Here is a 13,625-nt window from a genome sequence, read left to right on the forward strand (position 1 = left end):
CCCAGTGCTAAAGCCTGGTAAGAACCCACTAGATGTTGATAGCTATCAGCCTCACATATGGTGAGCTGGCAGCTGTGTTGGCTTCTTGAGTCTTAGGATCTTCTGGCTCCGTCCCCAGACGGTTTTCGCCAAGGGCACTCCACCATCGACAATTTGGTGCACCTGGAGTCTGCCATTCAATCGGCTTTATCCTGCCGACAACACCTTACTGCCATCTCTTTTGACCTCACGAAGGCCTACAATATCACTTGGCAACACCACATCCTCGCTACTCTGCACAAGTCAGGTCTCCGAGGCCCACTCCCGATTCTTATGCAGAACTTTTTGTCACTCTGCACTTTCAGAGTACGTGTCGGTGCTTCCACAGTGCACCCTATATACAAGAGAATGGGGTCCCACAGGGCTGTGTTCTGAGTGTTCCACTCTTTTTAATTGCCATCAGTGGTCTTGCATTAGCAGTAGGATTATCAGTATCTCCCCTCCTATTTGCTGACAGTTTTTGTATTTCCTTCTGCTCCTCTTCTATTGTTGTGGCTGAACGCCAGCTGCAGGGAACTGTACAGAAGGCGCAGTCATGGGCCCTCACTCACAGCTTTCAGTTTTCGACCGCTAAAACTTGCATCATGCGCTTCTGTCATCATCGCACTGTCCATCCCCATTCAGAACTTTACCTAGATGTAGTGCAGACTTACCGCTTCCTGCGACTGGTCTTCAACACCTGCTTCACTTGGCTTCCCCATCTTTGTCAGCTTAAGGGGACCATGCCGTGGTTCAGGTCGAAAAAAATCAATTTTTGGTTTTCATCATAGATTAAGGTTTTATTTAAGTACTCTGAAAAGGGTTTTGCTGAAAAAAATTGTTTTCAAGCATTTAAAGAGCATTTTCCTACCACGCTTGTTTATGTGCCACACCCACTTTTCTGTCACACACTTTTCTGCATATATTTTAGATCTTTATATCCCCTACATTGCACGTTAGGGATTTTTCTCCCGAGTGTGTTGGCTCTCCTTGTAATGCAACAGCTGGTATTCTTTTGCTTCTGCCGTTTGTAATCAACACGCTTTCAAACATGCGGTTAGTTTTGTTAAAGTGTGATTGCGAGTAGTTGTTATGCTTACGTTTGCAGTGCTTGTTTACTTGTGTTTTGTTGTGTTTATTGAAGATGGCAAAACATAAAGGCATTTTCAAGAAATGGCAATTTAGAGGAAACAAGTTTAGAAAGCTTTCTGTACAAGAGGTTAACCGATACACGAGACAAAAATCTTTGGGTATCACCTTATTAAGGAGACTGTTGAAATAATTGTTTATAACACCTACATTAAAGACTGGCATGCTTTTGATGAGGGAACTGCTAAGCACAGATTTGTGAAGCACACATTGAAGAATGTGACACTGATGTCTGCAGTGTAAAATAAGTCAGACTTAAGGGTTTGGATTTGAGTGTGCAAAAATATGCAAAAGTAGGTCAATATGTTAAGTACTTCCAAATTTGCAGTGTTGAGAGAGGGGTCAGTGATAGTAAACAGAGGACTTCTTGTAATATTCTGGTTTCTGTCAAATCCTCTTTTTTTTTCCAGATAACGATCTCATTTAAGCTAGTCAGAAAAGATTATGACTTGAATATTTTCTTATTGTACAAAATGTAATAAATGCTTTAGTTGTAGAAACACATTATTGAAACAGATTTCAACTTGACTTTTCACTGATAATGTGTTCTGCTTATTTAGCTGTTGACAGTTGAGTTTGTGTCATTTTTCCCCCTATACAATAATTAAAACCACACATTCAGAATTATTTTACTAGGCTTATAGTTTGAAAGTAGAGTACAAAATAGTTTCTAGTGTATAGAATAACAACTCCAGTCAAACCTAATCAGAAAGAATGGGGACTGGGCAAGAAAAAAGCAGGATAGCAGTACATAATTTCTTGAATTCTGTATAAAAAATAATATATTATTTGTGTGCTTGTGTGTGTCTGGGAGGTGGAGGGGGGTATTCAGTATTATCTTCACATATAACACACATCTTATATCAACAGTGTATGCTATTCAGTCCATATGCAACAAAGATTCCAAATAAAGCTCCCAGAATGTAGGTATTTATTTGATTTACACACATCAAAAAAAGTTATGCATCACCCCAGTTTCCAGAACTCCTTAAGATAGACTTTGACTGTGGATATTGTATTTTTTTTTTCTTTCTTTCTTTCTTCCTTCCATGTTTACCACCACAGCTTAGTTTAGTAATTTGCTGATAGTCAGCACTAGTCACAAACGTGGTGAGTGCAGGTGCCGTGCAACAGAAGGGGACAGCTGTTTCATGAAATGGCCTCCTCAGTCACTAGACCCCACTCTGTGACTTTTTTCTGTGGGGACACATTAAAGATCTGGTGTTTGTACCGCCTCTACCATGTGACGTAGCAGAGCTCTGGGAGAGAACACGGGAAGTGACTGCCACAGACAACGATGCCATGCTGGGACGGATATTGCAAGAATTTGATTACTGTATTGACATCTGCCGGGTTACTCGTGGTTTGCATATCAAATGTTTCTAAGTCTGCAGCTCGTGGACTTGTGGTAGTCTTCTCGCTTCCCGCGCATGGGGTCCCGGGTTCGACTCCCAGCGGGGTCGGGGTCTTTCCTGACTAGAGATGACAGGGTGTTGTTGTGTCATCATCATCATTCATCCCCATTACGGTCAGAGGAAGGCAATGGCAAACCACCTCCACAAGGATCTTGCCTAGTACAGCGGTGCGGGTCTCTTGCATCGTCCTCTATGCTCCTCAGAGTATGGGACACGTCATCATCATCATCATCATCATTGTATCACAGACACAGTCCCTTCGACTGTTCAGGGATGTCACTAAACCCGTCCAAAGATGTAAACAGGCATGCATGAGCAGTACCTATTAGAGAGAGGGGGTCCGACAACCGATCAGTTCCAGTCATTCCATCAACAAGGAGGTACACGGCTCGCGTTGTCTGTAGTTCAACCATTCCTTGACAGTCAATACTGCAGTTTGATCGCATCTGCAGTGTTACTTTGTGCCAGGAAGGGCTTTCGACAAGGGAATTTCCAGGTGTTTTGGAGTGAACCAAAGCGATGTTGTTCAGACATATAGGAGATACAGAGAGACAGGAACTGTCGATGACATGCGTCGCTCAGGCCGCCCAAGGGCTACTACTGCAGTGGATGACCGTTACCTACGGATTATGGCTTGGAGGAACCCTGACAGTAACACCACCATGTTGAATAATGCTTTCCGTACAGCCACAAGATGTCGTGTTACGACTCAAATTGTGCGCAGTAGGCTGCATGATGTGCAACTTCATTCCCGACGTTCATGGCAAGGTCCATCTTTGCAGGAGACGTGTTCGGAGGCAACCTGGTCAGCCTGAATGCCTTAGACACACTGTCCAGTGAGTGCAGCAAGGTGAAGGTTCCTTACTGTTTTGGAGTGGCATTATGTGGGGCCGAAGTACACCGCTGGTGGTCATGGAAGGCGCTGTAACGGCTGTATGATACGTGAATGCCATCCTCCGACCGATAATGTAACCATATCTGCAGCGTATTGGCAAGGCATTTGTCTCCATGGGCGACAATTTGTGCTCTCATCGTGCACATCTTGTGAATGACTTCCTTCAGGATAATGACATCGCTCGACTAAAGTGGCCAGCATTTTCTCCAGACATGAACCCAATCAAACATGCATGGGATGGATTAAAAAAGGGCTGTTTACGGACGACGTGACCCACCAACCACATTGAGGGATCTACGTTGAATCACCGTTGATGAGTGGAGCAGTCTGGACCAGCAGTGCCTTGATGAACTTGTGGATAGTATGTCATGACAAATACAGGTATGCATTAATGCAAGAGGTCATGCTACTGGGTATTAGAGGTACTGGTGTGTACAGCAATCTGGACCACCACCTCTGAAGGTCTCACTGTACAGTGGTACAACATGCGATGTGAGGTTTTCATGAGCAATATAAAGGGCGGAAATGATGTTTATGGTGATCTCTATTCCAATTTTCTGTACAGGTTCTGGAACACTCTGATCTGAGGTGATGCAAAACTTTTTTGGTGTGTGTATTTGCCACTGACAACTCACTTGCTTACAAAATTACAAAAATAAAAATTTGGACAGCCTGTCTTTAGAGAAAGCAGCAGTATATAAATTCAGTACTACAGCATTACTTTAATTTAGTGACCTGGGTAATCACATAATATTTTAAACTGAAAATATACCTAATTGAAAATTCCCACTAGTTGTTGACAGCTTTGAAATTGACAGTAATAGTGACTGTTCAGCAGTTAATATTCTGTTCATGAATGAGGATCATGGAATACAAATTATGGAGATAAAAACACAAACTACAATAATGAGTCAGTATGAAGAATTTCACCTGTAATCAAACAAATCATTTACTATATAGTTTTTTTGCAGTCTATACTTATACTATTTGAGTCCAGTGCTCCTGTGCAGTTCTGAAAACTACTACTGGTGTGTGTCTAATTTCATATTTTGAATCAAACATTTTATGTCATGCATATCAAATAGTTTCACCATTTGCTTGCTTTCTTGCAGGGCACTCAGTAAGATTATTAGGACAAAAGAAAGAAGGTGGCAAGAAAAAAGGTGGAGCTTCTTTACTGCTTCCCAAAATACGGAAAAACCCACTTATAGAAATAATACCTATTAACACTGGTTGTTTAAATCAGTGCACTTACTGCAAGACAAAACATGCAAGAGGCGAGCTGGCAAGTTATTCGCCAGGTAAAGTAATAGCAGATGTCATGGCTCCATATTTTATCTGAAGTTCTGTAAATTATGTTTAAATTTAGTATTTTTTGTTTGTTTAACTGGAAACAGTGAAACAGTGTTAATACAACAAAATTTGCCTGCAGTTCATTTCCCTCGTGTATTCATAGGTGAATTTGTAACTGTGTGTATTGTATTTACTAAGAGTTGATACAAAATGCATTCTTAAGCGTGGATATAGTTGATCCTTCTGTAATGAAAATATCTTATGGAAATCATTTTTAAAATATTGTTTCTTAGAAGCCATTTTGCTGTTGCCATAAACAGCTCCTCAGTTTTATTTTGGTGATAATGAATGATACTGTGGATCTTAGATGTATGTAGATATGGGCCATATTTATTAATATATTAGCCAGGAAAATGTGTTAAGAGAACCTAGATTATCCAGTGGCCATAAATTGACCATAATCAATCTGTAGTATAATATGAAAATTCCAATACAGTTGTGTTGCTACATCATTAAAGCATTATGTAACCAATGGAAAATCCAGGATGGAATACCATGATTTGCCTCATGTGCTCTCCAAAGAAATTTGCAGTAACGCACTGACAATGGAATAATATTCCACATGTTTTAATTTTAGTAAGGAAAGTTCTGGAAAAACTGTGCTTGTTGATAACTCAGTGCTTCTGCTATTTGTTGAATGATCTCCTTTGCTCCAAAGTATTCCATATGTTCTATGTGATAAAACAGCAGAGGAGAAAACTGTCTATAGATTATTGCACAGTGTTTTCTCCAGCACAAGCATAAATTAAAGACCATAGCACATAAGATATGAAAGTTACCTGGTAGTGATAGAAGATAGAAACAATATTTTCTATTATAAAGTAGTTTCATTCCAGTGTGATACGAGAAATTATGAGCTTTTTACAAATGACCTCTAGACAGGACTATTGAGACCTGGCATCACTATTGTTCTGAAATTCATCATTTGCTGTTGTTAAATCAATGGCATTTCAGTAGTTAGTTATGTTGTTGTTTACAGAGAGCATTTAAAGAAACAGTGACATGAAAAAATGAAAATTTCATTCAAACAACGGAAAATCCAGGACAGAATAATGACAACGCCATGAAAAGGATAGATTGATATTCACCACATAGTGGAGATATAGAGTCGCAGACAGGCACAACAAAAATATCGCTAAAAAATTAAGCTTTTGGCCAAAAAGCCTTCTTCTGAATAAAATAACATATGCACACACACTTTCATGCAAATACAATTCACACACACACACACACACACGCACGCACGCATACACACACACACACTGTCTCTGGCTGCTGAGTGTGATTTTTGTAATTCTTTATTTTAAGTTGTAAACACACTTTTCTGAAGGTGGTGTTGAGCAAAGCAATGCTGCTGAGTAAGGCCATTATGTCAATGATGAATCTCTTGGAAGTCGACCGAGATTGCTTGTTGTTCCAAAAAACATTGATGCTGCGTGCAAAATGATTAAAGAGGATTGGTATGTGAATTACAAAGAGATACCCCCTTCAAGAGGGCCCAAAACATTTTCATGGATATGTCAGGGGCAAACGTGGGGCCCTGAGGTATTGCAGTATTTTTCTCCTCATTTCTCGTGCTGTAGCGCCTTCCCTTCTCTCTTTCCCTCTCCCTCTCCCTCTCCCTCCCCCTCCCCCTCCCTCCTTGCCCCATCCCTCCCTCTTTGGCAAAAAGTATTGTATCAGTCTTAAAGGGCCCCTGCTGGAACTAAAGCGGCTCATCTTGAGGAGAAAGAAAGAAAATAACCTTCATACGCTCTAATTACTCAACGGCCTCCTTCCACCACAATATACTGTCAACGACTTAGAACAGAACAATATGCCAATTGTATTGTTCCATTTGAAGTAGCATCGCAGGTTTGCTCAATTTGCTCTTTAAAATCATCCAGTTTTTCTGGCCATGCAGTGTAAACTCTGTTCTTGAGAGTACCCTACAGATAGATGTCTAGAGATTGAGATGGAAACTCGCCACTCCCTCTTCATCCTGTGCATCTGATAGAGAATTTTTGATTGAGAAATGCCCTCGCAACATTGCGAAAGTGAGGTGGCACCCCATCCTGTTGAAAGTAATAATCTTCATTTTCCAAAAAATCATTAAGACCAGGAGTTATCATAAAGAACATTTCTAAGTAGAGTCATCTGTGACAGTGTTCTCAGAGATGTACAGCCCGATTAACCCTGTAGAAGACTGACCACACCAGACTGATACTACTCATAGATTAAAATGCCCTTCCTCAGTTACGTATGGATTCTCACTATTCCAGTACATGCAGTTGTAGCAGTTAATTGTTCCATTAAGTTTAAACGAGGCTTCACCTGACCAAAAAATCAGATCTTGAAAACATTGCTCTTCTTCACATCTGTTAATGAACCACTCAGCAAATTCACATCATCTATTGGGATCGTCCTTCTTAAGAGCATATAAAAATCTCAAGGTGTAAGGCTTAAATTTCTGAGCCTGCAAAATTTTATGAACACTGCTTTTGCAGATCCCAGTCAACGAGAGCTTTGCCTCACAGATTTCTTTTGGGATTGCATGTACACCTGGATCACTGCATCAATGCTTTCATTGTCTGTTGAACATCTCTTTCTTCCGCAGTGTCTCTTCTTCATATCCTGCAATGTTCCTGTGATGTCAAACTTATCTTGAATTCTTGTAATTGTTGCCCTTGTAGGTGGTGATGTTCCAAATTCAACCCTCCAGTGTGATCGTACCTCACTGACACTCTCTTTTTTCCAGTAACACTTTAGCACCCATTTCCGTTGAGCCAGCAATAACGTCATGCTTGTTTGTGATCCTGGAACAAAAGAGAGCATTGTTATTTTTTCCATCCCCTTCTAGATTTTTACCCACAAAAATTGTATTTCTGTCCTCCTTTAATCAAAGAGAAATTCAGTTTCAAAGAAAGAATGTGTGTGTGTGTGTGTGTGTGTGTGTGTGTGTGTGTGTCTGTCTGTGTGTGCGCAGTTCTTTTGTAGTAACCGATCTTCCACCCATTCTGTTATGTCTGAGGAGATTGTTATTCATATACAGTATAAAAATTAAAATTTATATTGAATAAATTGTAATGAACACAGTGAATCTTACAAATGAGCAGAAAACAACAAAAATTCCTTCCATGGGAGTATGACTTAGATAAAAGATGCACAGTAGGAATAAAACTGTGTTAGAGTAATTGAAAATTTGCTCATGTATAGACAATAAAGGACATTGGGAGAAATAGTAGTTGTTTTAAACGAGTATAAGAGGGGGAGGGGAGCCAGAAAGGAGAGACTCGAACTTAACAATAATTACTTTCAGTACTAAGTATCAATAGCTGAAAAACATAGAAGAAAGAATAAAAATCTTCCCTGGCACATGATAAACAGCGTATACCCCCTGGATTGTTCCAGATGGCAAGCACCTAAAGTAGTATACTCAACCAACATATGCAGAGTATTCATTTGGCAATAATGTGTTGATGAGGATGGCGATTGATTAGTGCTGCCGGCTGTCTGTCACTGTGATCTTTGCGCATGCTTCAACAACTACATGTGTTACAAGGAGTGGAGATCTTAGCGTAACCATATAGATCCCAAGAGTAGCCCAAACTTATATATTATGTTCATTCTCAAGGTGTACAACTTACTGATTGGGGGGAGGGGGGGGACAACTGTTAAGGCGAAACAGTTGTTAAAAGACAACCCCTGGGGCGTGTGCTGCCCAGTGCCAAGCAAGGCTCTGCACAAGTCATTTGCATAGTTCCCTAAGTTGTTTTAAGAGAAGTTTTCAGGAGTTCTTTTTTTTTTTTTTTTTTTTTTTTTTTTTTTTTTTTTTTTTTTTTTTTTTTAAAGGAAAAAGCTCCTAGCAGTATGGATGTATCATCAGGGAGGAAGCAGCCATTGAAATCAGGCGTGTTATCTTCAGCACTTCCTCTTCATCGCGCTGTGTCCCAGTCCCATGGTGAACTGAGGCGTGCCGCGATGCAATTTGTGCACAGAGACGTGCTCTCCGCATTTTTAACCATCATCCTACGATGGTAAACTGCATTTGTTATAAACAGCGTGGACAGTGTCATTGAGTCCTTCGGGGCAGCAAAAAAGCTAGCGGGATTTCGTTTACTAGTTCTCATAACAGTTCTACTCCCTCTTCCTTCATGTGGGTAAGCCTCTGATGGCTCTCTGGAACTGAGGTCTATTCCCCAATTTCTGGCCTAACAGTAGCAGACCATGTCATAGTGTGGACCCAACTGCTATCTCTAACACCTTGGGCTGCTATTTTGCCGAGATATCGAGCTCCATGCAGTATCACCCTGCCTTCCTCCATCAGAAATGAGTCGAGGAGGCTCTGCCGATACCCTTCTTTTCTCAGAATCGTGAGTGCTACTATGCCGCTTTTACTATGCGGGAGTAGTTCATGCTCTCACTTCAACTTGATCCTCCGCCCCCGGGCTGGACGATGTTCACATTCAGATGTTGCAGAACAATACCCTTGCGGGCAAGCACTTTCTCCTTCATATGTGCAATCGCATCTGGGTAGAATGCTTGTTTCCCAGATGCTGGCATGAAGCCACTGTCATACTCATACTTAAACTCGGCAAGGACAAACAACTTCCTTCTAGCTACTGCCCTGTTTCTCTCACCAGCTAGGTTTGCAAGGTTATGGAACATGTGAATCATGCCTGGCTGGTATGTTGACCTGAATTTTGCAATTTACTAACCACTGCACAGTGTGGATTTTTAGCGTGCCGTTCTACAGTTGATCATCTCATCTCTTTGTCAATCCATGTCCTGAATGGTTTTCTGCAGAAATACCAGACTGTGTCCATGCTTTTCAATTTGAAGAAAGCCTATGACACCTGCTGGAGGACTGGTATCCTCCATACTCTGCATATGCAGCTTCCATGGCCGCATGCCCCATTTCCTTCAGGAATTTTTAAAAGATTTAGTTTTCATGGTATGTGTGGTTCTGCCTTGTCGGACACCTTTATCCAGGAAAACCGTGTGCCTCAGGGTTCCGTCCTGAGCGTCATCTTTTTGCTATCACCATGATCCCTATAATGGCCTGTCTCCCGTGAGCATCTCTGGCTCCCTTTTCGTTGACAATTTTGCAGTCTATTGCAGTTCTCCACAGACTTGTCTCCTTGAGCAGTGTCTTCAGTGATGTTTTGATCACCTTATATTATGGAGCACAGGCACTGGCTTTCATTTTTCCACTGACAAAACCATTTGTATGAATTTTTGGCAATGCTATTTGTTTCTTCCATCGTCTTTACATCATGGGCCTGTTGCTCTTTTTCCTACATTGAAACTACAAATTTCCTGGGGTCATGCTCGATAGGAATCTTTCTTGGTTACCTGTCAGCCCGCTTTACGCGTTCCCTCAATGTCCTATGTGTCTTCAATGGCACTACCTGAGGAGCAGATTGAACCACCCTCCTCCGTTTGTACCAGTCCCTTGTCCGTTCAAAACCAGACTGTGGGTATTTCATTTCTGCATCTGCACGTGTGTCCCTCCTGCATGTCTGAATACTATCCACCATCATGGCATCCGTTTGGCCACTGGCATCTTTTATAATAGCCTGGTTGAGAGTCTGTATGCAGAAGCTGCCAAACTACCACTGCCATACCACCGTGACTTTCAACAGATATGCATGCTGTTTGTCTGCCATGCCTGGCCACCCATCCTATTCCTCCTCCTTCAATGATTCCTTTGATGACTAGTGTGGGGCGCGTCCCTCTTCTCTGTTACCTCCTGGAGTTTGCTTTCAGCTCTTGCTCCGGCAGCTTAATTTCAGGCTACCTGCCACTTTCCTGATGGGTGTGAATCCTTCACCACCTTGGCTTCGTGCAGCGACCCTTATTCACCTTTGCCTTCATTTGCATCTTAAGGACACTGTTCGACCCTCGCCCTATCATCATTAGTTTCATGACCTGCACATGGAACTTCGCGATAATAACTTTGTGTGCACTGATGGCTCTTGAACTGACCATGGTATCGGGTGTGCCTTTGCCATTGGCACTGATGTATTTCGGTATGAGCTTCCGGAACACTGCTCTGTATTTAAAGCAGATCTCTTCACCCTGTATCAGGCTATGCAGTACATCTGGCAGCACTGCCTTTTTAATTGTGTCTTCTGCTCCAACTTTCTCAGTGCCCTTCAAAGTGTCTATGTGCTCTTTCTCAGTGCCCTTCAAAACGTCTATGTGCTGTACACTGTCCATCCCTTAGTGCAACGGATCCAGGAAAGCTGTCACTTGCGCTCACTCATGACAGAGCCACTGTGATGTTTATGTGGGTTCCTGGTCACATCGGTCAAACAGGAAATGAGGCCACCGTGACTGCTTCCAAGGCTGCAGTCCTCATACTTCGGCCCACTGGTTCTTCCATTCCCTCTGATGACCTCTGTGTTGCCGTCTGTTAGCAGGTGGTGTTACTCTGACATCACCACTCCACTTGTCCTCTCTTCATGGGAACAAGCTCCAGGGAATTAACCTTCTCCCCACAGCATGGACGACCTTCTCTCGGCCCTCTCACCATGAGGACATCATTTTAGGTAGGTTTTGTATTGTGCACTGTCTTTGTAGCCATTGCCAATTTTTAGTGGTGCCCCCCCACAACTTTGTGCTCATTGCCCTCAACCTTTGACAGACTGCCATTTTCTGATGAAATGCCCTTTTCTTTAACCACTTACATTACCATTGTGTTTCCCACCTGAGCTATCGGCTGTTTCAGAGAACGATGCACAGGATTTTGACCACGTTTCACTTTTTATCTGTCATAGAAATATGGCAAAGGACACTTAATCTTTAGTTCAGAACCTCCATTTCTCTATGGCATCTTATATAGCCTTTTCTCCACATCCCTGTTTTTAGTTGTCTTTCCATCCGTCAGTTGGGCATAACATGCAGTCATTTTTAACTCCTCCCTTTGTCTTCGTGTTCTACGGTTCTGACATACGTGCATATCACCGTAGTTGTTTTTGAACCCTAAACAAAACCAATCCTCCCCAGGTCCCTTCGTAAAGCACCAGCCTTTCAGCGGAAGAAAGGACAACCATAGACAATGTGTTGCTACAAATGCTAGTGACAACCAAGCTTTTTTTTTTTTAGTCAGTCTTCTGACGGCTTGATGCAGCCTGCAACGAATGCCACGAATTCCTCTCTTGTGCCATAAGCCATAACACTTGCAACCTACATCCTCAGTTATTTGCTGGATGTATTCCAATCTATGTCTTCCTCTATAGTTTTTCCCTCTACAGCTTCCTCTAGTGCTATGGAAATCCTTCCCTGATGTCTTAACAAATGGCCTATCATCCTGTCCCTTCTCCTTGTCAGTGTTTTCCACATATTCCTTTTCTCTCTGATTCTGCGCAGACTATCATCATTTCTTACCTTATCAGTCCACCTAATTTTCAACATTTACCTTTGGCACTGCATCTCAAATGCTTCAATTCTCCTCTATTCTAATTTTCCCACAGTCCATGTTTCACTACCATACAATGCTATGCTCCAGACATACATTCTCAGAAATTTCTTCCTCCAATTAAGGCATATGTTTGATATTAGTAGACTTCTCTTGGCCAGGTATGCCCTTTTTGTCAGTGCTAGTCTGCTTTTGATGTCCTCCTTGCTCTGTCCTTCATTGGTTATTTTGCTGCCTAATTCCTTAACTTCATCTACTTCGTGACCATCAATCCTGATTGCAGGTTTCATGCTGTTCTCATTTCTGCTACTTCTCATTACTTTCATCTTTCTTCGATTCACAGTCAATCCATATTTTGTACTCATTAGAGTGTTCATTCCATTTAGCATATTGTGTAATTCTTCTTCACTTTGGATAGCAATGTCATCAGCGAATCATATCATTGATGTCGTTTCACCTTGAATTTTAATTCCCCTCCTGAACCTTTCTTTAATTTCCATCATTGCTTTTTTGATATAGAAATTGAACAGTAGGGGGAAAAACTACATCCTTGTCTTACACTCTTTTTTAATCCAAGTGCTTCGTTCGTGGCGGTGCACTCTTATTATTCTCTCTTGTCTCTTGTACATATTATATATTACCCATCTCTCCCTATAGCTTACACCTATTTTTCTCAGAATTTCGAGCACCTTGCACCATTTTACATTGTCGAATGCTTTTTCCAGGTTGACAAATCCTATAAACGTGTCTTGACTTTTCTTTAGTCCTGCTTCCATTATCAACCACAATGTCAGAATTGCCTGTCTTGTGCCTTTACCTTTTCTAAAGCCAAACTGATCATCATTTAGCACATCTTCAGTTTTCTTTTCCATTCTTTTGTATATTGTTCTTGTCAGCATCTTGGATCGTGTGACAATTCTCACTCGTGTCAGCTCTTGAAGTCTTCGGAATTATGTGGATGATATTTTTCCGAAAGTCATATGGTATGTCGCCAAACTCATACATTCTACACACCAACTTGAATAGTTGTTTTGTTGCCACTTCCGCCAATGATTTTAGAAATTCTGATAGAATGTCATCTATCCCTTCTGCCTTATTTGATCTTAAGTCCTCCAGAGCTCTCTTAAATTCTGATTCTAATTCTGGATCCCCTATCTCTTCTGAATTGACTCATGTTTGCTCTTCTGTCACATCAGACAAATCTTCACCCTCATGAAGGGCCTTCAATGTACGCTTTCCACCTATCTGCACTCTCTTCAGCATTTAAGAGTGGGATTCCCATTGCACCCTTAACGTTACCATCCTTGCTTTTAAAGTCACTAAAGGTGGTTTTGACTTTCCTATATGCTGAGCCAGAACTTCCGACAATCATTTCTTTTTTTTATTTCTTTTC

At 41.5% G+C, this 13,625-nt stretch overlaps 1 protein-coding gene across 2 annotated transcripts in view; it reads left to right on the top strand.

The window, feature by feature from the left end:
* Nucleotides 1-13,625, top strand: part of LOC124605605 (threonylcarbamoyladenosine tRNA methylthiotransferase) — a 120,962-nt gene that overhangs the window by 80,437 nt on the left and 26,900 nt on the right. For both annotated transcript variants that reach the window (XM_047137401.1, XM_047137402.1), the window contains one exon: nucleotides 4,590-4,778. In XM_047137401.1, coding sequence (XP_046993357.1) covers nucleotides 4,590-4,778 — 189 coding nt within the window. The remainder of the gene's footprint in view (nucleotides 1-4,589; nucleotides 4,779-13,625) is intronic.

Source organism: Schistocerca americana, chromosome 3, assembly GCF_021461395.2.
Source record: "Schistocerca americana isolate TAMUIC-IGC-003095 chromosome 3, iqSchAmer2.1, whole genome shotgun sequence".
NCBI lineage: Eukaryota > Metazoa > Arthropoda > Insecta > Orthoptera > Acrididae > Schistocerca > Schistocerca americana.